Source organism: Otolemur garnettii, unplaced genomic scaffold, assembly GCF_000181295.1.
Source record: "Otolemur garnettii isolate 467f Iridium unplaced genomic scaffold, OtoGar3 scaffold00010, whole genome shotgun sequence".
NCBI lineage: Eukaryota > Metazoa > Chordata > Mammalia > Primates > Galagidae > Otolemur > Otolemur garnettii.
In genome coordinates this window covers 21,568,806-21,591,093 of record NW_003852405.1, presented here as the reverse complement: position 1 = coordinate 21,591,093, position 22,288 = coordinate 21,568,806, and the positions used below count along the sequence as shown (strand labels likewise).

General features: G+C 38.1%; 1 protein-coding gene across 2 annotated transcripts in view; it reads left to right on the top strand.

Moving 5' to 3' along the window:
• The first annotated feature begins 7,537 nt into the window (after positions 1-7,537).
• The window catches only part of SH3GLB1 (SH3 domain containing GRB2 like, endophilin B1), a 38,125-nt gene continuing 23,374 nt past the window's right edge, over positions 7,538-22,288 (top strand). For both annotated transcript variants that reach the window (XM_003784178.3, XM_023509806.1), the window contains exons 1-3: positions 7,538-7,756; positions 18,612-18,753; positions 21,955-22,083. In XM_003784178.3, coding sequence (XP_003784226.1) covers positions 7,685-7,756; positions 18,612-18,753; positions 21,955-22,083 — 343 coding nt within the window. In that variant the 5' untranslated portion in view covers positions 7,538-7,684. The remainder of the gene's footprint in view (positions 7,757-18,611; positions 18,754-21,954; positions 22,084-22,288) is intronic.

Sequence of the window (22,288 nt, the reverse complement as noted above, 5' to 3'; positions counted from 1 at the left end):
TATGGGCACAAAGGGTAAAATAATTTTAGAAACTCTACATAACAGTTATTTACTGATGCTTTGAGCTCAGGGAGTAAGGAGACAATGCCGATGTCTCTTTAAGCATAGTATTGCCAATACCCTAGACTCAGGGTGTGGTGAACTAAATTATTCCAGCATCCTAAGCATAACAGGGAAGAAACTGTGTCATTCTGAAGTAAGGACAAGTTGTGGCCTGTTGGCTAATATCTTTACAAGCTATGTGGATTGTGTCGAGACTAGTTTACTTTGTGTTATTTTATTTTTCATGTTAAAGATAATGAAGACAACCATTCCATCAATCTTTTTTATGTGAAATACTAGATTAAATTAGATTATTTACCTCACATATTAAATTTTGAGGAAGAAGGGACTAGAATTTGTTTCTTTTTCTCAGTCTGTTATGCATGTTTCTTTGTCTCAGTCTATTATACAAGTATACATTACCGGAATAAAACATTAATGCAGATTTTCAGTATATAGGATTCAATGTTAAAGTTTCTCCTTATTTTCCCAGTCCCTAGTTTTCTCTATGTATATCAATATAGATGTTTGAAAATATATTTATATTCTTTTATAATAAATAAATATAATCACACTATAGGTATGGTATATGACTTTCTTTTTCTCTTAACAATTTAGAGATTTTTCCATTTTACTATGTATTTGTCTCCATAATTCTTTTAACAATTGCATAATATTGCACATTGTAAATGCACCATAAATCATAAAACTATCTTTTTTACATTTGTTTCCAACATTTTGGTACTAAAAGCAATTCTGCAAAAATGTTTGTGAAGTTATCTTTGTACAACATATCTTTGGATAGACTCCTACAAGTAGAATTGATGGGTCAAAGAACTCCTGTAATTTAAGTTTTGATAAATATGTCAAATTACCTTTCTAATGTATTTATCAGTGTGTCCTCCTTCAAACAATGTTTGAGAATACTTGTTTTCCTACACCTTTCCATAACCCTGGACATAACTGCTGACTCCCCATTTAACTCTGCTAAAAGCAAAAATAATCAAAGCAATGTAAGGTAGTAGGGAGGCAAAGGAAAGGTAAAAACCTGTGAATTTCCATTACCTCATCTTTAACATAATAAGTTAATACATGATGTCTAAGATTGAAACAGGCAGTTTAGAAAAAGGAAAAAAGAAGGGAAAAAAAACACAAAATGACTCTAATAGGGGTCTTTGAGGATGTAATATTCTTTGCGGGAAATTCCTAATATGAAGTTTAATTATCCACTTTTCACTCAGCTTTGACTTCTGTTAAATTCAAATAAATTTAATTTAATGCCTCCTATAATTTTTTTCTTTCTCTGTTTTCTCTGTGTGTGGGCACACATGTATGTGTCTCTCTCTGTCTTCATCTGTGTTCATTACGTAAAGAGACCTCACTGGCTATTTCTGGGCAGTAATACTTAGTTTGCTGGTGGCTTTCTGCTTTGTTAAATAAATAAAGCTCTTACTCTAAATTCCAAAAATGAGAAAGTTATAAAAACATTTATGAAGCAGATATAAATGTTACATACATATTTTAAATTGCACATGAACTTTATGACACCCTGTATACAAGCATACATATGCACACACACACAGAGGTTGAAGATCCAAGCAATACAGAAAGATGAAAAATGAACAGTGACAGCTTCCTACCCTTCCCACTCCTCGCCCCCAGACCTGCTCCTAAGAGGCAACCACTATGTATACATGCTCAGTGCTCTATTTGTATTTTTTTTTTTGAGATGGAGCCTCAAGCTGTCCCCCTGGGTAGAGTGCCATGGCATCACACTCACAGCAACCTCCAACTCCTGGGCTCAAGCGAGTCTCCCACCTCAGCCTCCCAAGTAGCTGGGACTACACGCACCCGCCACAACGCCTGGCCATTTTTTTTGGTTGCAGCCATCACTGTTGTTTGGTGGGCCCGGGCTGGGGATTCGAACCCGCCACCTTAGGTGTATGTGGCTGGCGCCTTAGCCGCTTGAGCCACAGGCGCCGAGCCACTCTCTATTTGTATTTTAAAACTGGCATAGTGCAACATGATGTATGATAAAATTCATGCTAATAATTTAAATTATAATTTTCCTTTACTTAGAATGACATTAAATAGCAAGCAAAAACACTATGATAAGTCAAGAAATCGAAGAAGAAAGGCATTTTTTCTTAATTTTTGCACCTTTTTTTTGAGTCAGGAGTCTCACTCTATTATCTGAGCTAGAATGCTATGGCATTAGACTAGCTCTCAGCAATCTCTAACTCCTGGGTTCACATGATCCTCCTGCCTCACCCTCCCAAGTAGCTGGGACCATAGGTGCCCACCACAATGCCCCGCTAATTTTTCTATTTTTAGTAGAGACAGCATCTCACTCTTGCTCAGTCTGGTCCTGAATTCCTGAGCTCAAGTGATCCTCCTGCCTGGGCCTCCCAAAATGCTAGGATTACAGGTGTGAGCCACTGCACCCAGGCTGTTTTTACAACTTTCAACAGCACTTTTCTTTAGCTGTTGAACAACAACAAAAAAAAACTTTCATTATGCACTGGTCCACATAAATTACGTAGCTGGCCCTATTTACCAACGTAAAACTGAAAGGAAGGTTCAGTGAAAATGGGAAACTTTCAAGTCTTGCCCTATAGCAGCATGGCGGGTATTGACAGTTGCTTACCCTGTAACTATTGTCTCTTTCTTAACAGAAGCTCCATTTTGTTCAGAATGACAGTATTTGTTGTTAAGAAAATAAGACTATTTTTTAACAGGGCAAATTGCATTTACCACTCCATTGCATTTGTGGGGAACTATTAATAAATGACCCAGTTCTAGTTAAAGAGATGTAATTAAAGGTTTGCTCGGTGGAGCTTACGAAAAACGATTTTCTTCACTTAAAAAAGACAAAGCAGGATTCACCCTTCATCCTTTATTTTCCTTGAAAACGTGTGATGCCTAGAGGTACAGGAGCTATCCTGAGATAGTAGGATGAAAGCTACATGCTAAGAATGGCTAAAATAAAACAAAGAAAATTGCCTACCTCTGAACTTGATAGGTGAGTAAATAAATCCCTATTTGGGTAAGTCACTGCAGCCATGTTGCTGTTAATTGAGATGAACACAATCAATCCTTAACCAATACAGGCAGACTAGACAACATGAAAACTTTTCCATTACAAACACTTAGAAATGCTGGGTAAAATGCAGGAAAAAAAAAATTAATGTATAGTTTAACCTTACAGAAAAAGGACAGAGAAATACCCAGATGAGAGAAATAAAGAAGAAATTAGACATCAGAGCCTTGAGCACACAATATGACCCTATCTGGAGTGGGGACAGGATTGAATGAGCAAGGTGTTTAAATCTTTAAATCCACATGTTAATGAATAAAGAAAATTGGTATATATATACAATAGAATACTATTCAGCCTCAAAAAGGGGGGGGGGGGCAGGTATGGTGAGCACCTGCAGTCCTATCTACTTGAGAGTCTAAGGCAGGTGGACCCTTTGAGCCCAGAAATTCAAATCCAGCCTATAGACATCACAGTAAAAAGAAAAAAGAAGAAAAAGTTGGAAAGCCTGGCATTTGTAACAACATGGGTGAATCTGGAGGACATTACATTAAGGGAATCAAGCCAGATGCGGAAAAACAAATGCTAGAATATCTCACCTATATGTGGAATCTAAAATAGTGGAACTCACAGGAGCAGAGCAGAATGGGGGGTAACGGGGGTGGAGGTAAGTGGGGGCAGAGAGGAATGGGTGATTTTGGTCAAAGGGTACAAAATTGTGGTTAAATAAGAATAAATTCAAACGATCTATTGTAAAACAGGTAACACATTCTTGAAAAATCACTAAGAGATTAAGTTTTAAGTGTTCTCACCACAAAAATTACATGTGAAGTAACGAGTATATTAATTAACTCAATTTAGCCATTCTACAATGTATACATATTCCAAAACATCACGTTATACACAATACAGTATATACACATTTTTTATCACTTTAAAATGATTGTTTTTTAAAAAAACAAAGTAAACAAATAAAACCTGGGGCCAAGCAGAAATCAGTAATTATGAGCACCCTCCCTCACTTCTTGCCCTCATACACAGAAAAATTAAAAACCCATTAAGTTCTGTACCTCAAAGAAAGAATAAACTAAACAAAACCCACCCCCCTGGTACAGTGAGATGACAAAGAAGCTTTTCTGTCACAGAATAACTCTGAAGGGAGAGAAAAGATCTCTGAGAATCCCAATCATTGATAGATATGCCATCCATTAATTTGGGTTTCCAAGAAAGAAATTCATATAAAAATTACTCACTGGCCTATGATTACCATGGATCTCTGACAAAATATTTTTTTAAAGATCACCAAAAATGAGTCCTTTAAAAAAAAAAAAAAAACCAAAGCTATAAGCTATGAGACAGAGAAGGAAACAATCCACAAAGAACGAGTCATCAGACACAATAAAAGTAGTAGACCTTTACTGGCAAAAGGCTATACAATCCCATTTATGCAGTTTAAAAACGTAATACGCTAGTACCATTTATAGACACATATAAATCCAATGACAATACAAAATATAATAGAAAGTAATCATACTGATTTAGGAATAGTGGTTAACTCTAAAGGGGAAGGGAGAATGTCAAGAAAAAGTCTGAAGAACTGTTTCAGACTGAAGGACTGAGCAAGATGCCAACTTGGTACCACATGTGATCTTGACGTGCACGCTTTTGCTATAAAGACAGTATTGGAATAACTGGCAAAGCTTGAGTGCGTTTTCTAGGCAAACTGTATACAGAAGTTTTTGGACTATTCTTGCAACTTTTTTGTTAGTCTGAAATTATTTCGAATTAACAAAAATTTTAAGAAGAGGATACAGATAAGAAATATTTCAGGTCGGGTGTGGTGGCTCACACCTGTTGCCCCAGCGCTGTGGGAGACCAAGGCGGGTGGATCACCTGTGCTCAGAGGTTCAAGACCAGCTGAAGACTCGCCTAAGGCAGAGTGAGGCGGAGTGAGACCTTGTCTCTACAACAACAACAAGACAGCCGGACCTTGTGATCCCAGCTACATGGGGGACAAGAGAACACAACAGGAGGAAGAAGTAAAAAAAAAAGAAAGAAATATTTCAGAGAAGAAAATACCAAGACTGTATCAAATGGAGTTGGGAAATAAGAGGAAATAAATCAAAGGGGACTCAGATTTCTGGCTTAGGTGATTTCAATGCATATGATTAAATTTACCAGTGTAGGAAACCCAAGAACAGGAGATGCTTCTGGAACATCCAATCTACAACAAACTCACCACTAGAAATATTGCGTCTGAGGGTGAAAACGTAGTTGGAAATTTAGGTTGGGGGTGAATCACAAAAGATCCTAAAATTGTATGCATCTTGACTTGACCACTGTACTCATTTAAAAAATTATTTGAGAATCTATATGATGCCAGGCATAATAGACCATAACAATATAAAAATGATTAGAAAATGGTTGCTGCTTTTAAGGGATTCACATCTGGTAAGAGAAATGTAATCTATCTGTAGGTAAAGGGTAGAGACAGGTGGAGCAAGTTCTAGAGAATGATGGGTTCATTTTCCACCTTGGTCACACGTTAGAATTACCCGAGGGAACTTCTAAACATCCCAGTGCCTAGTCCATGCTCTGGGAATTGATCCAGGCATCAGTGGTCACTTAAACACTCCAGCTGATGCCAATAGGCGGCCAAGGTGAAGAGAACAGTGGCTCTACTCAGAACACCTGAACACCTCTTCCTCTGAAACATTTGACAATAATGGGGGAAGGAATGTGGAGAGGATAGGAGACAGAAATAAGGAAATTCTGTTGAAGAGGCTCCTGCCAAACAGCATGATGATTTATACTTTCTCTATAAGAAGTATCCAAAGCTAAGAATAAAGGATATGAGAATGAGGTATGCATCCTTAAGAGAGTGGCAAGCAGGATTACAGCTACGGAAGACTAAAAAAGAATTGTTTTCTGAGTTCGAGAAGAAACACTTCAGGAAAAAGATCCAGGGTGCTTTCGCCTAATGGTGGACAAGGTTGTGTGATCCTTTTGTAGAGATTTGCTTTACGCTATGACAAATACACCTGTTTTAAAGACAGAACTCTGTAAGAGGGTGCTTTCCCACATAAAAATTTAAAATAGACAATACATGGGACAGGATTTTTGATCACATTTTTCCTTTTCCATGTTTCTGGAAGAATAAATTGAAGTGACCACAATGTAGAGTATTTCATAGCTGGGAGATTCCATTACATTGGAGTTACCTTAGAAAGAGGTGGCTGTTCCTGTCACCACAACAAAGAAAAAAAAACACAAAAATATTTGTGTTGTTTGTCCTTATAATGTTTTTACTGCACTCATCTTGAAACCTTTAACTACAGCTGTTGCATCTGTGAATGTGAGTTTATGTCCTTGCCTGCTGGGCCTGCATTTTCCCAACCCTATTGCATCAAAGGGACACAACCACACAAAATAATACATAGAGCTTGGTCTTATTCTTGAAATAACAATGTGCCTCCTTCCATGCTTGTACCCGTCCTAACTTCCTTTGCTTAAGAAGTTACTTGAATGACAGATATTTTAACAGATTCTACATCATATTATCATTTGTTATTAAAGTCGGTCATGCTAAATTGGTAAGAGCTTTCCTAACGCACTCACCATACTTCTCTGTCCTCCACCTTGGCACTTGTGTCACCAGCACCGGGCTTTGCAGACACCTGGTGTTGATTTGTAATCCAGCCTTTGCCTGCCGCTTTAAAGTAGTCACAAAGTCCTTGCAGCAGCAAATATTAATAGTTACAGAGCCACTGGTGGGAGTGGTGAAGTCCTCAAAGGCTGTCAAAACACCTGAGCTTGAGGGCAGGACAATGTGTTATTCAGGTGTTATCTACTGCGCCTGAATCAGGGCCTGGCACTCGGTGGGTATTCAACGATGCTGAATGAATGAACAACGGGCTCCAATGCGACAATAAATTCAACACTATTCCACAAACATTAGCTGAACGCCATCCAGGCTTCAGGGACCAGCGTGGCGCACGTGTGCTACAAGATGACCAGGGCCTGTTGGTTCTAATTTCATGGATGCCGTTAGCTTACATATTTCCTCTTAAAACAAAAACCTAGACGTGGGTTGTCTCCACTCTGGACTCTCAGAGGTTAACTGCAACTGCGCCGCCAGCTGCGACCCCGCGACCCCGCCGCGCCCCTCGCAGCACGCTCTGCCGGAGCCGGGCGGAGCTCCCGACGTGCCCTGGGGCGCCGCCGTCCTCCAGGGGGCGCTGTTCCCGCGAGAACTTCGATAAAACGCTCCGACCCGCGGCTGGCGTTCGCATCCTCCGGGGGGAAACCCGGCTCCGCACCGCAGGGTCGGGGTCGGCCTCCGGGCTTCCCCGCCGCGGCCAGCGCAGCCGCCAGCCGCCTCACTCCGGCCCGCCCAACCCAGCTTCTGGGCCGCGGCCGCCGCCGGGGCGCGGTCTGCTCCGGGCCCCTCCCTCTCGTCCCTCGTCCCCACCCCCCCCCTCACGGAAACGACAGCTGAGGCGGTGGAGCTGGCGCCGCCTCCCTCCACCTACCACGTCTGCCCCGCCGCGTAGCCCCCGCCTCCCGGCTAGGTCAGCCGGCGGCTCCGCCTGGCTGCTGCCCAGGATGAACATCATGGACTTCAACGTGAAGAAGCTGGCGGCCGACGCAGGCACCTTCCTCAGTCGCGCCGTGCAGGTACCGCGGTGGGGGAGACGGGTGGCGGCGCCCGGGGAGAACCAGCCAGGGGCTGCCCAGTCCGGATCGGCGGCGCCCCCCGGCCGCGCTGACCGCCCGGTGGGCCTGCTGCGGCCAGAGGCTTGGGTGATGGGCGCGGCCCGGGGCCCTTCCGCGCCCGGCGGGGGTTTTCTGCCCCGTTCCCCCCCAGCTGCCGCTCCCCGGGAATCGAGACTGGGTGGGGACCGGGCTGGGAGCTTCCTCCTGCCCCTGGAGGACACCTTGAGTTCGCCCTCTGGCCGGGTTGGCCATCTGGCCGAGGTGCTGCGCTGTCGGCTGTTCTGGTTCCACTACGCCAGCGCAGGAGTGATGCCCATCCCGGGGCCGGCGGAGGCCTTCCGAGGCCGGCGGGGTAACCGAAACCCGAGCCATTGGTGCGCCACCCCCACCCTTTCCTTTGGTCTCTCTCCTGCTCCCCTCGGAGTCCAAGAAGGGAGTTTCCTTTTCCTGCTCCTCAACCCAGAGAGCCGCCAGCAGTTCCCTCCAGCCCTCTCTCTCCCTGAAAAGACTGTCGCTGGGCTTGGCAGTCCCAGGGGGAAATGGCAATGTCAGTTGGTGTTCGAACTTTACCAAGGCCACTGGAAACCTGGAGTAGAGGGTTCTCGCTCGTTTTCAAAGTGAGAAGCACAGGCTACAGAGAAAGGAGAGATAGAAGAATCGTGTTGTTAGGGCCGTGGTCATGTTTCACATACACACTTCAAAGGGAAAAGTTGACCACCTCTTCGTATTGTGCGATCAAGGAAGTGTCAGTATTGGGAACTTGAACAGTTTCCTACCGTCATCACCCACTTTATGCCAACTCAGTTAAATCTATGAACAGATGTAAATTTCACAACGTGGGTTATAAACAATCTGGTGTTTAATGACATAGACACAGTAGCAACAACATTTTCTTGTAAGGAGAAAACAAAAACAATTTTCTAATATGCGTACCACATGGGCACTGAAAAGTCTTTACTGTTTTCCTTGTTTCCTTTGCCCCAATTTTATTGGCACAGTTGATCCTATGTTGCAGTACCCTTGGGGAAAAAATGATGGAACCAAAGCAAAGTAATAACTGCCTATATTGTGAAAAAAACTGTGTCAAGCATTTTGTTATGCATTTGACTTGTTATCTTTAGTCCTTTGGGTAAATTTGCCAGATAGATGTTATTAACCCTCTTTTAACATGACGAAGCAGCCTCACAGAGTTTAGTAACTTGCTTAACTTGCACAGCTAGTAAATAACTAGGTGCTGTCTGACCTGCTACTGCAAGCTGCTTTTTCTTCCAGGATAAGTTTTGCAGGTTTAAGGTACGGATAAACGTATGTAGAGTAATAGTCTGTTGTGGCCTAGAGAAACCTTGAAGATCTCATACAATCTGAACATTTTAATACCAGTAGCAAATTCCACTTAAGAGACAAGAAGCAACTAAATTCCTTCTAGATTTTGGTTTCCAAGTTCTAAAATCTGAATGGTGAGCGATAAGCTAGCTACCTTACCCCTTTTCTTCACCTTCTCCCCTAAAATATAAGGTAAATTGCAAAGACATTGAATCTTTTCAGGTAGAATAATTTTTTCATCCAAGTAAGCCTGTTTCTAATAGTTCACAAACAAGGGACAAGAAGAATCAATGATTGAGGTTCTGAAATGAATTAATTTGTGAGACACTTCTTTTAAACTTAATATTGACTTTTAAACTTAATATTAGAGGACCAGAGCCTTTGGCATTTTTGTTTTAATGCTGACTACCTATAATTCTAGATGCTTATTGCAGGTTTACCACTATATAAACCTACTCTTTTAAATAGTACAGTTAGATATTCTTCAGGTACATAACCCACACTGCTTAAAGAGGACATATACTAGAATTTACCCTGATTTAAATCGTTGATAGACTTAATTTAAAAAACTGAATCTAGCAAAGCCCTCAAAAGATGCACTTCCCAAATGAATTTTAATTACTTATTGTTTTAGATTCTTTAGGAAGAAGTTTTTAAATTCTGTCCCAATCTGTTAGCTATCAAATAGTTTTCTTTTCAGTCTTAAATATGTAATATCCACTCTACATCTGCCTGTCAGTATTCTTGACTCTGAAAACAAGCTTGTAAATACATCAAGTAGTGAAGAAAAAAATGGCCAGAGGAATAGGGTAATGGTAGGGATGGTGGTTGCCATTTGTATAGGTAAGAGGGGATGAGCCTTGACAGGATTCAAATAGACCTTAATGAAGTGACAGAGCCTCAGTTTGTGTGTGTATGTTTATTTTTTTATTCTGAAAAAGAATAGCTTTTCAGGCAGAGGAAACAAGTACAAAGACTGTGGTTACAGTATGGGGCTACTAGGGAGACCAGTTAGGGAACTATTATGGCAGGACAGCCAAAGGTGGCAGTGGTAGCAGGGGAGGTTCAAAATCTATACAGATTAGCTCTGGTATATGGGAGAAAGATGAATCAAGAATGACTGCAGGGTTTTAGTTAGAGCCATTTATTTAAAAGGGAAAAATTTATTAAGAAGGAAAATGAAGACAGTCTCTTTTAATGTGTCTATTTATAACCATGTCTGAGATTTGCTTTAAAATATTTCAGAAGAGGCTCGGCGCCTGTGTGGAAGGCCAAAGTTTCTCTCAGCAGGTCTGTTGCCATGCCCCTAGCCCTCTCCCGCCAAACAACAATGACGGCTGCAACCAAAAAATAGCCGGGCGTTGTGGCGGGCGCCTGTGGTCCCAGCTACTTGGGAGGCGGAGGCAGGAGACTCGCTTGAGCCCAGGAGTTGGAGGTTGCTGTGAGCTGTAATGCCATGGCACTCTACCCAGGGGGACAGCTTGAGGCTCTGTCTCAAAAAAAAAAAAAAAAAAAAAATATTTCAGAAGAAAGAAGGGAAGTAGTTGAAATAACATGAGCAGAATGCTGATTGTTGTTGAAGCTGATGAAGGGTTATGGGTTCATGAGATTTTATTATACTGTCTTTCATTATACTGTTACATTTTTGTATATACTTGACATTTTCGACAATATTTTTTCAAAAATAAAATTTGCAAGAAAACAATGCTTCTAAAATATGACATGTAAAATTTGGAATGCTGTGTGGTAATTTTTAATAAAACACTGCTTTCTTATTCTGATATTTTGGTACCTGAGTTTCTATACCAAATTGAGATGACTTCAGTATAATGCCAATGTACTAAGTTTCATGCTAAGAATAGCTTAAGAGCTATGCCAGTATCTCTTTATCAGTAATAAGAATAGGAGGGAAGGGATTAAGCTTTTATATTTCATGTAAATAATTTCATTTGACTCAAATCATACCTTAAGGATAGTCCATTCTTTAGTTGGCCAACTGCCATTGTATGTTCATTTTATTAAAAAAATTTTTAGGTTAAAATTTAAACATTTTCTTGTTTTCAAAAGGTCAAACTAGTAAAGCTTATCACCACTCTACTCTCCCCTTTTAAAATTTGTTTATGAGCCTTGGCATTTAAAAAAAAAAATGTTAAGGTAGGATGTATAAATGAGTATGAATATTTATTAACTAGTCTGTCTGGGTGCTTTTAACTACTCAAAATAAAGTATCAGGTAATTTATCCTCCTTAAACTGTTACTTTACTGATGTTTTAAAAGCTATTTATTAGTTCTTACAATTTTCAGTCCAGACTCCATAGTTGAACATTAAATACTCCCTTACAATCTGGTCTTTTTTCTCTTAGTCCTATAAACACTGAATTCCAATCAGGTAATTTTTTTAAATTTCAAAATATTTTGTACTTTTCTGACTCCAGGCTTTTGTGTTGAGTATCTGCCACTCTCTTTCTTATTGTTTCCTTGAATCAAGATAAAGCTTTAAATTCATCTCAACTATGAAGGTTTCTCAGAGTTTGATGTGGAATTCTGTATCTTGTTTCAATTCTGTATGGGCATGTGGCATTTCTCTGCTAATGAACTATTATTATGTAAGGATGCCTGATGCAACCCCTAAGATTCCAGTTTAAATTGGACTGAGGTGTAACATTTATGTGGCATTTTTAAAGATTCCCTAGGTGTTTTAGGTACAGCCAAGACTGAGAACCACGGTTCTAAGCTCATATATAATTATTTAAATACCTATCAGTTAGTTTAGTGCACTCTGCATTTCTTTTCTCCTTGGCCTATTTAGGAATCTCTGTTGCTGTTACTATCATTTCACTGTGTTGAAGTTTTGCTTCATATCTATTCATTTGTATTGAAGTTCTCTCATTAAGTTTGTTTCCCAAAAATATTTAAGTAATTGACCTGGGTGTTTGGTTATTTTAAATGTAGTAACATAGGAGAAGTACATAAATTGGGTGTGATTTACTGATAAAGAGTTTTAGCACCATTGTAGGTCCTATCGTAACATAAAAATACATTCAAGAAATATAATGAACTGAAAACAGTCTGGTAGATTTGTATGTTTTCTAATTATTTCATTCATGTAGTATATAAGTGTAAATTTTAACATTGGGTTAAGAAACCATCTTCTATCTAAATTAATGCCAATAGCACCAAAGGATGTGAAAACAGTTTAAGTAATAGAGTTTTTACATAACGAGAAAATACATGGATTTTGAATGTGACATGTTTTATTTATTGAAATTTCAGGGACATGAGGGTATTTGGGGGTACCTAACCTAATGTGCTTGATGCAAGGGTACATTTCAAAACTATTAAGAAACGAGTCTAATTGTGATGAGTGTGTTACTTAGTTCAATGTAAGCATTTCACATTGTATATCGAAGCAGTATCCTGAACCCCATAAATGCATCAATGTACAAAGTTATGATTTAATAAAAAAAAATTTTTTAAAAAAGAAATTTCAGGGACATGATAAAGTTTTCAGTAATTCCAGCTGAAGCAGGAGGATCACTCTGAGCCCAGGAGTTCAATGCTGCAGTGAGTTGTAATTGTACCTCTGTACTCTAGGTTAACAGACTGAGACCTCTCTCTTTTTAAAAAAAGAAAAAGAGGAATACTAATTTCTTGAAATCAAGTATTTATGGAAAGGCTTGTATAGCATAATAAGACTATAATTCAAACAGATGTGAGACTGAATCCCAACACTGACACCTTGGATAATCACTCTGAGCCTCAATTTACTAATCTAAACTAAAATTATGATTCTTACTTGTATTCTGAGATTCTTTTGAGTATTTGTTATACTCAACTTTATTTTGTTATAAAATGCACAGCTCAGCATATGGTATTTTTGAACATATACTAACCCTTGTCATTGTTAAAAATACAGACGTATAAGGAAGATATAAATGTTCTTACTGAAAATAGAAAACATTTGAAAAATTTAAAAGACAAAACAACCACATATAATGTTCTGAAATGTGAAGCATAGATTTAGGTAGAGTGAAAAATAACAACTGTTTTTACTCTTAGGAAATGTAGGTAAACCTCAGGTAGAATTTACAACTGGGTTCTTAAATACATTGCTCTTGTGAACCTTCCCATAGAACTGCTGTATTTCTAAACAGGTCTTCTACACTATCTCCTCGTACATAGGATTTCTTATATTCTTTCCTTGGGTATTTATCCTTCTAAGCTATAATAGTGGAAAGCCTGTATAATCTTATGTTGTGAATTAACATATTTTCATTAATTCCTCAGACACATACAAGTAAATGACTTGCTGCAGACACCCATCTTTGCTCTATTATACTTTCACACAGTCTTTTTACACTAAAAGAATGTGTATTTAATGAGAGATACCTGGAAGACAGTATCATGAGAGTCAAAAATATTAAATAATTAAGCAAACAGGCCTTTTGACCTAAAGATTGAAATATTTTCCAAATAGGTAACCCTGTAACTGTTGGTTCTTCAAAATATTGAAAGGAGGAAACATGCCCTGAATCCAAACTTACATCACAGAAGTTCAGTGACTATTTCTTTAATTACTATTTCTGAACATTTTTTAGTGATTTCTAGTCTGCACATTTAATTCCAGTATTTTTCTAAAACACCTTTTAAAGTTTAACACTTTATATACTGAGAAAAATAGGCCTATAGGTTCATATTCCTTATATTTTTCATTTAGTTCTTTTGCATAACATTATGTCTTTTAGTTCTTAGAAAAGTGCCTTACACAAACACCTAATGAATACCAATTTTTAAATTATTGATCCGTTGATTTTCTTTTATTCACTATTATTAAATACATAAATTGAAGATTTCTACAAAGAAATTAATATTTAATATGCATAAAATAGTGCTAATGATTCTATAGAAATGGTCCAGCTAGAAGATAAGATATCATAGGATTGTATAATTACTTCTTTAGCTCTTTTACATATCATTCAGTTGCATGTCATACGTTACCTTCTCAGAGGTGCTGCTGGTATTTCTCTAACCATACCCATCTCATGTTCCTCAAACTCCTCCACCCACATCTAGATCTGAGCCGTCCATTGCTTCCCTATTGAAGCCTTCCCTGATGCTCCTGCCCCCTCCCCCAAAGAATGATTTCTTATAATGCACAGATTATGTCACTTAGAAGCAACGAGAACCACTTATATTGGTCCTTTCTTTACCATCTTTATTCCTTTGTATCCTCATCAAATTATGTTTTCTCTATTAAAATGCAAGCTTTGTAAGAACAAAAAACCTTGTCTGTTTTTGTTGGCTGCTGAAACTCAAGCTTAGAATAGTGCCTAGCATATATTCAGGTGTTTAATATTTGTTGAAGGACAGAATGAAATGAACAAACAAATAGATATACTTAAGGGAACCTTAGATATATAGTTCCAATTTTTTTTTTTTTTTTTTTGAGACAGAGTCTCACTTTGTCACCTCAAACTCCTGGGCTCAAGCGATGTTTTTAGCCTCAGCCTCCTGAGTAGCTGGGACTATAGGCCCGTACCACCACACCCAGCTCATTCTCTTTAGTAAAGATGGAGGTCTCACTCTTGCTTAGGCTGGTCTTGAACTCCTGAGCTCAAGAGTCCACCTGCCTCAGCCTCCCTGAGTGCTAAGATTACAGGCGTGAACCACCGTGCCTGGCCTTAGATCATTCCTTATAGATGATGATCACCTGGGTGTATTCCCTGTCTTCCCTTCCTATTGCTTGCTATATCTGCAAGATATTCTATCTAGCCATTGATGATAGACTTTGAACATATAAAATTCTGTATTTAATTATTCCTTTATTTTTTTATTTTTATTTTTATTTTTTTGTTGCTGCTGTTGTTAAGACAGAGTCCCACCCTATGCGCCTGAGCAGGGTGCAGTGGCTTTGTAGCTCGCAACCTCTGACTCAGGCTGTGAGTATCCCACTACCTCAGCCTCTGGAAGCCACTGGGATTACAGGTGGTCACTGCAGTGCCCAGCTGGGTTTTTCCGTTTTTTTAGGAATCAGGGTCTCACTCTCACTCAGGCAAGGCTCAAACTCCTGAGCTTAAGCACTTCTCCCTCCTCAGCCTCCCATAGTGCTGGGATTACAGGCATGAGCCACCACACTCAAAATTCTAGAAGGAGGTAGGTCTGTCACTTAGAATCTTCAGGGATTTGTGAAGAACACCAGGTTTTCTCTTAAGAATGAGGTTGTAATTACAAGTCCACAGTGATCAAAACAGCATGATATTGACCCAAAAATAGAGACATAGACATACAGAACCAAATAGAAAACCAAGAGATGAACCCCGCCTCTTGTAGCCTGGTTTCTCTCTGATCTTTGATAAACCAAACAAAAGCATATACTAGGGAAAACAACCAAAAGAACCCCTATTCAATAAATGGTGCTCGGAGAACTGGATAACCACATGTAAAAGACTGAAATTGGACCCGTACCTTTCACCACTTACAAAATTGACTCAAGATGGACAAAAGATTAAAATTTAAGACATGAAATGATAAAAATCTTAGAAGAAAGTATAGGAAAAACTCTTGAGGATTTTGGCCTGGGGAAAGATTTTATGAAGAAGACTTTAGCGGCAATCACAACAAAAATAAACAAATGGAACTTAATTAAACTGAAAAGCTTTTGCACAACAATTAAAGCAAATATACAACCTTCAGAATGGGAAAAGATATTTGCAGGGTATGAATGCGACAAAGGCTTTATGACTAGGATCTATAGACAACTCAAATTAATCAACAAAAAAGACCCAACAATCCCATTTACCACTAGGCAAGAGAACCTTGTATAGAATCTTCTCTGAGGAAGACAGACAAATAGCAAACAAACATGAAAAAATGCTCATCATCCCTAATCATCAGAGAAATGCAGATCAAAAGTTCCCTGAGACATCACCTGACCCCAATGAGAAAAGCCCACATTACAAAGTCCCAGAGTTGCAGATACTGGCGCATGTGTGAAGAGAGAGGGACACTTTTACCCTGTTGGTGGGACTGCAAACTAATACAGCTTCATTGAAAAGAAGTATGGAGAGTTCTCAAAGAATTCAAATTAGACCTCCCAATTGACCATGCAGTCCCACAACTAGGCATCTATCCAGAAGAAAAAAAATTATTTTATCATAAAGACATTTGCACTGAATGTTTATTGCAGCTCAGTTTACAAGATACGGAAACGACCCAAATGCCCATCAACTCAGGAATGAATTAATAAGCTGTGATATGTGTATACCATGGAGTACTATTCAGCCATAAGAAAAGATGGAGACTTTACATCTTTTGCATTAACCTGGGTGGAGCTGAAACACATCCTTCTTCGTAAAGTATCACAAGAATGGAAAAGCAAGTATCTAATGTACTCAATTCTGGCTTGGGGCCTATAGCTTAGTGGCTAGAGCGCCAGCCACAGACACTGGAGCTGGGTTCAAACCCAGCCCAGGCCTGCCAAACAACAATGACAACTACAGGAACAAAAATAAAAATAGCAAGGCCTTGTGACAGGCACCTGTAGTCCAAGCTACTTGGGAGGCTGAGGCAGTAGAATCACTTAAGCCCATGAGTTAGATAAAGGTTGCTGTGAGCTGTGACGCCACAGCAGTCTACCAAGGGCAACGTAGACTCTGTCTGAAAAAAAAAAAAAGTACTCAATTCTAATATGAAGCCAGTAGCCTATCTAACACACTCCCACAAAGGAGAACAACTTAATTGTATTCAAGTTCAGAGGATGGGGGATTGTGCTCCCACTTAAAGGGCACAAGGTCACAAGGTGGTGGTGTATAGCACATCTTATGGGTGCAGGAAACAACTACATGAGAGACTCTAACAAATTCAAAAATTTGACCTGGTTATTTGTACCCTCACAATAACCTGAGATTAAAAAAAAAAAAAAAGAATGAGGTTGTATAGTTTAGCCAGCTGACCCCAGGATCAGAGCTTACTTTTGCCCAGTCCTCAGTCTTCTAACTGTATACTGGTTTATGGGCTTAAGCCAGTGATTGTCAACCTGTGGGTCGTGACCCCTTTGTAACAATGAAAATACATCCCGCATATCAGATACTTACATTACGATTCATAACAATAGCAAATTATAGTTACGAAGTAGCAACAAAAACAATTTTATGGTTGGGGCTCACCACAACCTGAGGAACTGTATTAAAGTGTTGTGGCATTAGAAAGGTTGAGAACCACTGGCTTAAGCAGTAGCCTTGGAACTGCTATTTTCAGTTCTATCCATTGGATCAGGGCCTGGATATAGGCCAGTCTCAAAGAGACCCAACACTTAACAAAAACTATTTAAGCTGTTATTTGTAGCCCCTGGTCAGGAAATTCAATAGGGATTATAACCAGAAGTCTAAGAATAAAATTCTACAGGACCCTTCAGGTAAAGGTGTTGATAATAAAGTATTTGACCAAGAAGAAGGATGCTGAAAGAAACAGATCAACAAAACTTAGAAGAGCAGCAAAAGAGATTTTTAAGAAATGTAAGAGGGAAAAAAGACAAGATGAACATTGTTTTGTTAGCTAGAAGTGAGTCATTACTGAGCATAGAATTAGTGCTGGTAATATACCTGTTAAGATGGGAGAAAACCACGTGTTCTAAAGGAAAATGACACATGATAAACAGCTTTAGTCATCACTTCTGGTGTTTAATTAAGTATCCAGAAGGCTCTAGAGCTACACAGAAACTTTTTATCTCTTTACTCGTTTAGGCAGTGCTACCTTTCCTCAACCACCAATACTCTCAGTATAATAAAAATTGATATATTGATTATGTTTAACTACATTTTATGATGTTTAAAAGATGCCTCCACAGTTTGGATAGGATGTTCCAAAAGTTAGCTTGCAAATTGCTGACATAGCTTAAAGAAACAAATGACAGTATCCCAAAACATCCCATAAAAGCCTATCTAAATAAGGTGTGATTAAAGTGCTAATCATACACAAAACATAATAAACATGTTTTTAAGTTTAAATAATTACCAGGCAGTGAACAAAGAGAGTTCTTAGTTAATCCTCAAAATACTGTAAGATATGTATTTCCCTTTTGCAAGAGAGGATACTAAAGAAAAGACATTCAGAAGCCCACTCAGGTCGTGCACTTAGGGTTTGATCTAACTGACTCCAAGCTCTTCCTTCTCGCGGTGAAGCTGTCTGCCTTTACTTGTAAGAAATAGTTATATGTTCTGTATACCAAGCAATATGCTGTGTTTTCTATGGAATTTACATTTTAGCAGCACTAAGGATATGTGATGACTATAAGATAAGGTTATCATAAATGCCACAAAAGAGGGATGGATAAATCACGATGGGGGCAGACAAAGCATTCATAAGCAGTGACTTACAGACACACCTGCAGCACAGTTATTTGTATGTTTAGGATTGTTTGGATTTGAGTTTACATCTTATTCACATAGTTTGCTAACAGTTGAAGTACATTGAATTTTTTTTTCTTTAATAATAGTTCACAGAAGAAAAACTTGGCCAGGCTGAGAAGACAGAATTGGATGCTCACTTAGAGAACCTCCTTAGCAAAGCTGAATGTACCAAAATATGGACAGAAAAAATAATGAAACAAACTGAAGTGTTATTGCAGCCAAATCCAAGTAAGAAACTTTTTTACTTTCTGTCTACCTTAAATACTACTGGTGGTTTCTTTTAATGTTTAAAACATTTTTAATGACTAGGTAAAAACATAGAATTTTTTGATGGTGACTTTGTAAAAAAAGAAAAAATAATAAACATTTCTATTTCTCGTACCCTCTAGCAGTTTACAGTGACATTTTTCAGACTTTTGTTGAATCATCTTGAAACCTTAATTTTAAGCAGTGACTTTGAATTTTAGGATTTATGAGGGACAGTGAAGATAAATACATTTTCCTTTTATCCAGGGAAGAATTGTCCCTATATAATTGAAAATCATTAAGATGCATAATTACCAGTTTTTTATGTTTATGTAAAGTTTTATATTTTTATGTAAAGTATTTCATTTGATCTTCAGACAACTGAGGTTTTTCACATAACTCAATAACCTTGCAAATAAGGTGCACAGTAATTGTTTATCGAATTAAAACTCACAAGTTAGCATCTTTTCCAAAGTAGTCTAGCCAATTAGAAGTGAAACTAGGACTAGATAAAACCAGCTGTATTAACATCCAGTCCTTTTAACTATGAGTTTTGCCTATCAAAACTGAATGTCAAAAGCAAAATACATATTTTCCTTCTCTCTTCCCTGTATTATTGTGACCATGTCGTAAAGTGCCATTAACTTTAAGTACTAACTTAAACTTCAGTCACTATGGTATGTTAGTAGTTCTGTGTCTTTTCTGTTAAATTGTGGCCTTATAAAATAAGCCTTTTACATTTTGAGTGAGGCTTATTAATTACCTTTAGACACCATGTAGTCTTTATTATTTATTTAAGGCTGTTTAATTTACATACCACAGCACTTTAAAAAAGTAATAGATATTTGTCCTCTGGTTCCTCTCTCTACTTGCATGTTTTTATGAATGGCAGATAATAAGCTCCTACATGGCTAGTGAACAGGGAAATACACAACTCCCTCCAGCTTCCACCCATTGTGTCATGAAGTAATAACTAAACTGTTTTGGGTTTTGTTTGTGTTCTGGTTACAGAATTACAAAAAATTTTGAGTGGTCAACCTTATTTTTTCTGTAAGCCCTATGTTACTTTTAGTGTATAATTTTTTAGAAACTAGAAGTTTTCAAGAATATGTTATGTAGAAATATATGGTACATTATAGCAGAATTATCTGCATATTTTGTAAAGATTTTATTTGGACCTGTTGAAATTAAACATTTATTAATATATTAAACATTTTAGGCTCAGTGCCCATAGCTCAGTGGTTAGGGAGCCAGCCCCATGCACCTGAGCTGGTGGGTTGGAACCCACCATAGCCGGGTGTTATGGTGGGTGCTTGTAGTCCTAGCTACTAGGGAGACTGAGGCAAGAGAATCATTTGGACCCAAGAGTTTTGAGGTTGCTGTGAGCTGTGATGCCACCACACTCTACCAAGGGCAACATAATAAGACTCTGTCTCCAAAAAACACACACACACACGTATATATATATATATATATACACACCCGTGTGTGTGTGTGTGTTCACACATACTGAACATTTTAGTAACTGAAGGAAGTCAACATAGGACTCAGCTTTGAACTTTGGACCAAGTAGGTAGAGAAGCAGTCAAAGGTAAGAATCACTCACAATCAGATAGTGAACTTCTGAAAGTTAAGTAGTATCTTCTAAATCAGCTGTTCTCAACCTGTGGGTCGCAACCCACAGGAACTGTATTAAAGGGCCGCAGCATTAGGAAGGTTGAGAACCACTGTTCTAAATGGTTATGTTTTTAAAAGACTCATTTTGGTTTTAACTAATATAAAGATTTTTAAATTTCTGCTTAAAAATAACTCTTCTGATTTTACACTGGAATCTGCCACAAAAATGAACCTAAACTCTGTTTTATGTATTATAAACAGAGGGTTTATATATAACCCTTTTGCCAACTCTTGAGGTGTTTGTGTTACTGGTTCAGCTCATTTATGGAATTTTCAACACTGTATGAAATTTGGAATTATGGTAGGAGTCTATGTGAGGTGCTTAGAGGGAACCTTATTTGACTTAGGTTCTTTTGGGGTTGTAATTCTAATTTATCATTATTTATGGAAACTTGCCATTTTCTCATTTATCCCTGAAGTACCTCAGTGTTAGACAGTAGTGTAAATGTGAATTTCTTTTGGTCTTAAATACTGTGTTAACCAACTGTTTATTACTAGTTTTTTCCTGTTTATGCAAATGTCTTATTAATGGGTTTAATCTGTTGTCTTCTATTTTAAACCTATTTTTAATGGCAAAATCTTTTGAGTAAGTGCACATTTAGAGGTAAGTATTACTTTAAACATAATTAAACTAAAGCCAAAGGATCATATTGCTAATATATCTTATATACTATTCCAAGCCTGGATTGTTTTTTCTTTAAGTGCTTGTGTCTATATTTAGACTCTATAAAAAAGAGAAGAGCACATGCTAACACCAAAGCTGTCAGAAATGGCTTTTTCCTTTGTCTAGGTACTTTATGTCCACAGTTTCTTAGCTGGAAATTGCTAATTTTGAAATTACTGATTTTGAAATTATAAATATATATTCAGAATTAAAAATAAAGACTAAAACAGCTAAAAAATAAGCCAAAGGCAGCTAAATAGTAAGTGAATTAGTCTCAATCCTTTTTTGGAACTTAAATTTCATAGAATACTCAAATAATAGCTTCAGCTTTATTTAATTTATTTTTGTTTATTTATTTATTTTTAGAGATAGAGTCTTACTTTATCACCCTCGGTAGAGATGCCAGTGGCATCACAGCTCATAGCAACCTCCAACTCCTGGGCTTAGGCAATTCTTTTGCCTCAGCCTGCCAAATAGCTGGGACTACGGGCGCCTGCTACAACGCCTGGCTATATTTTGTTGCAGTTTGGCCGGGGCTGGATTCAAACCCGCCACCCTCGGTATATAGAACCAGTGCCCTACCCACTGAGCCACAGGCGCTGCCCTTTAGCTTTATTTTAAAATGTTTTTGTGCCAAGATCCTTTATGAACTTTCTAAAATATAAATGTTTTATAGTTATATAATAGTCTAATATAGAAATAAAAAAATTATATATTAAGATATGTGCTTGAATAAATGTTAATTTCATATTTAAGAGACAGTAAATGATAGGGGAACAAAAGAGTCTTTTAAATAGCTTTGCTTTTTTTGAAATCATTGTTAATTTTTGCCTTTCTCCTAGATGCCAGGATAGAAGAATTTGTTTATGAGAAACTGGATAGAAAAGCTCCAACTCGTGTAAACAACCCAGAACTTTTGGGACAACATATGATCGATGCAGGCACTGAGTTTGGCCCAGGAACAGCTTATGGTAAGTAAAAGGCAAAAAGTTCTCATAAGAACATACCTTTATGTTTAGTTTTTAACTACTGTAGATGTCATGAACATATTAGTAGAATTGATTTTACCTTCAAATATTTTATGTTAAAATTTTAGATCAAGTTGCTCCTCTTCAATGGTATATTTTTCCCCTTGAAGCATTTCCAATTGTGGTTTTTTTTTTTTTTTTTTTTTTT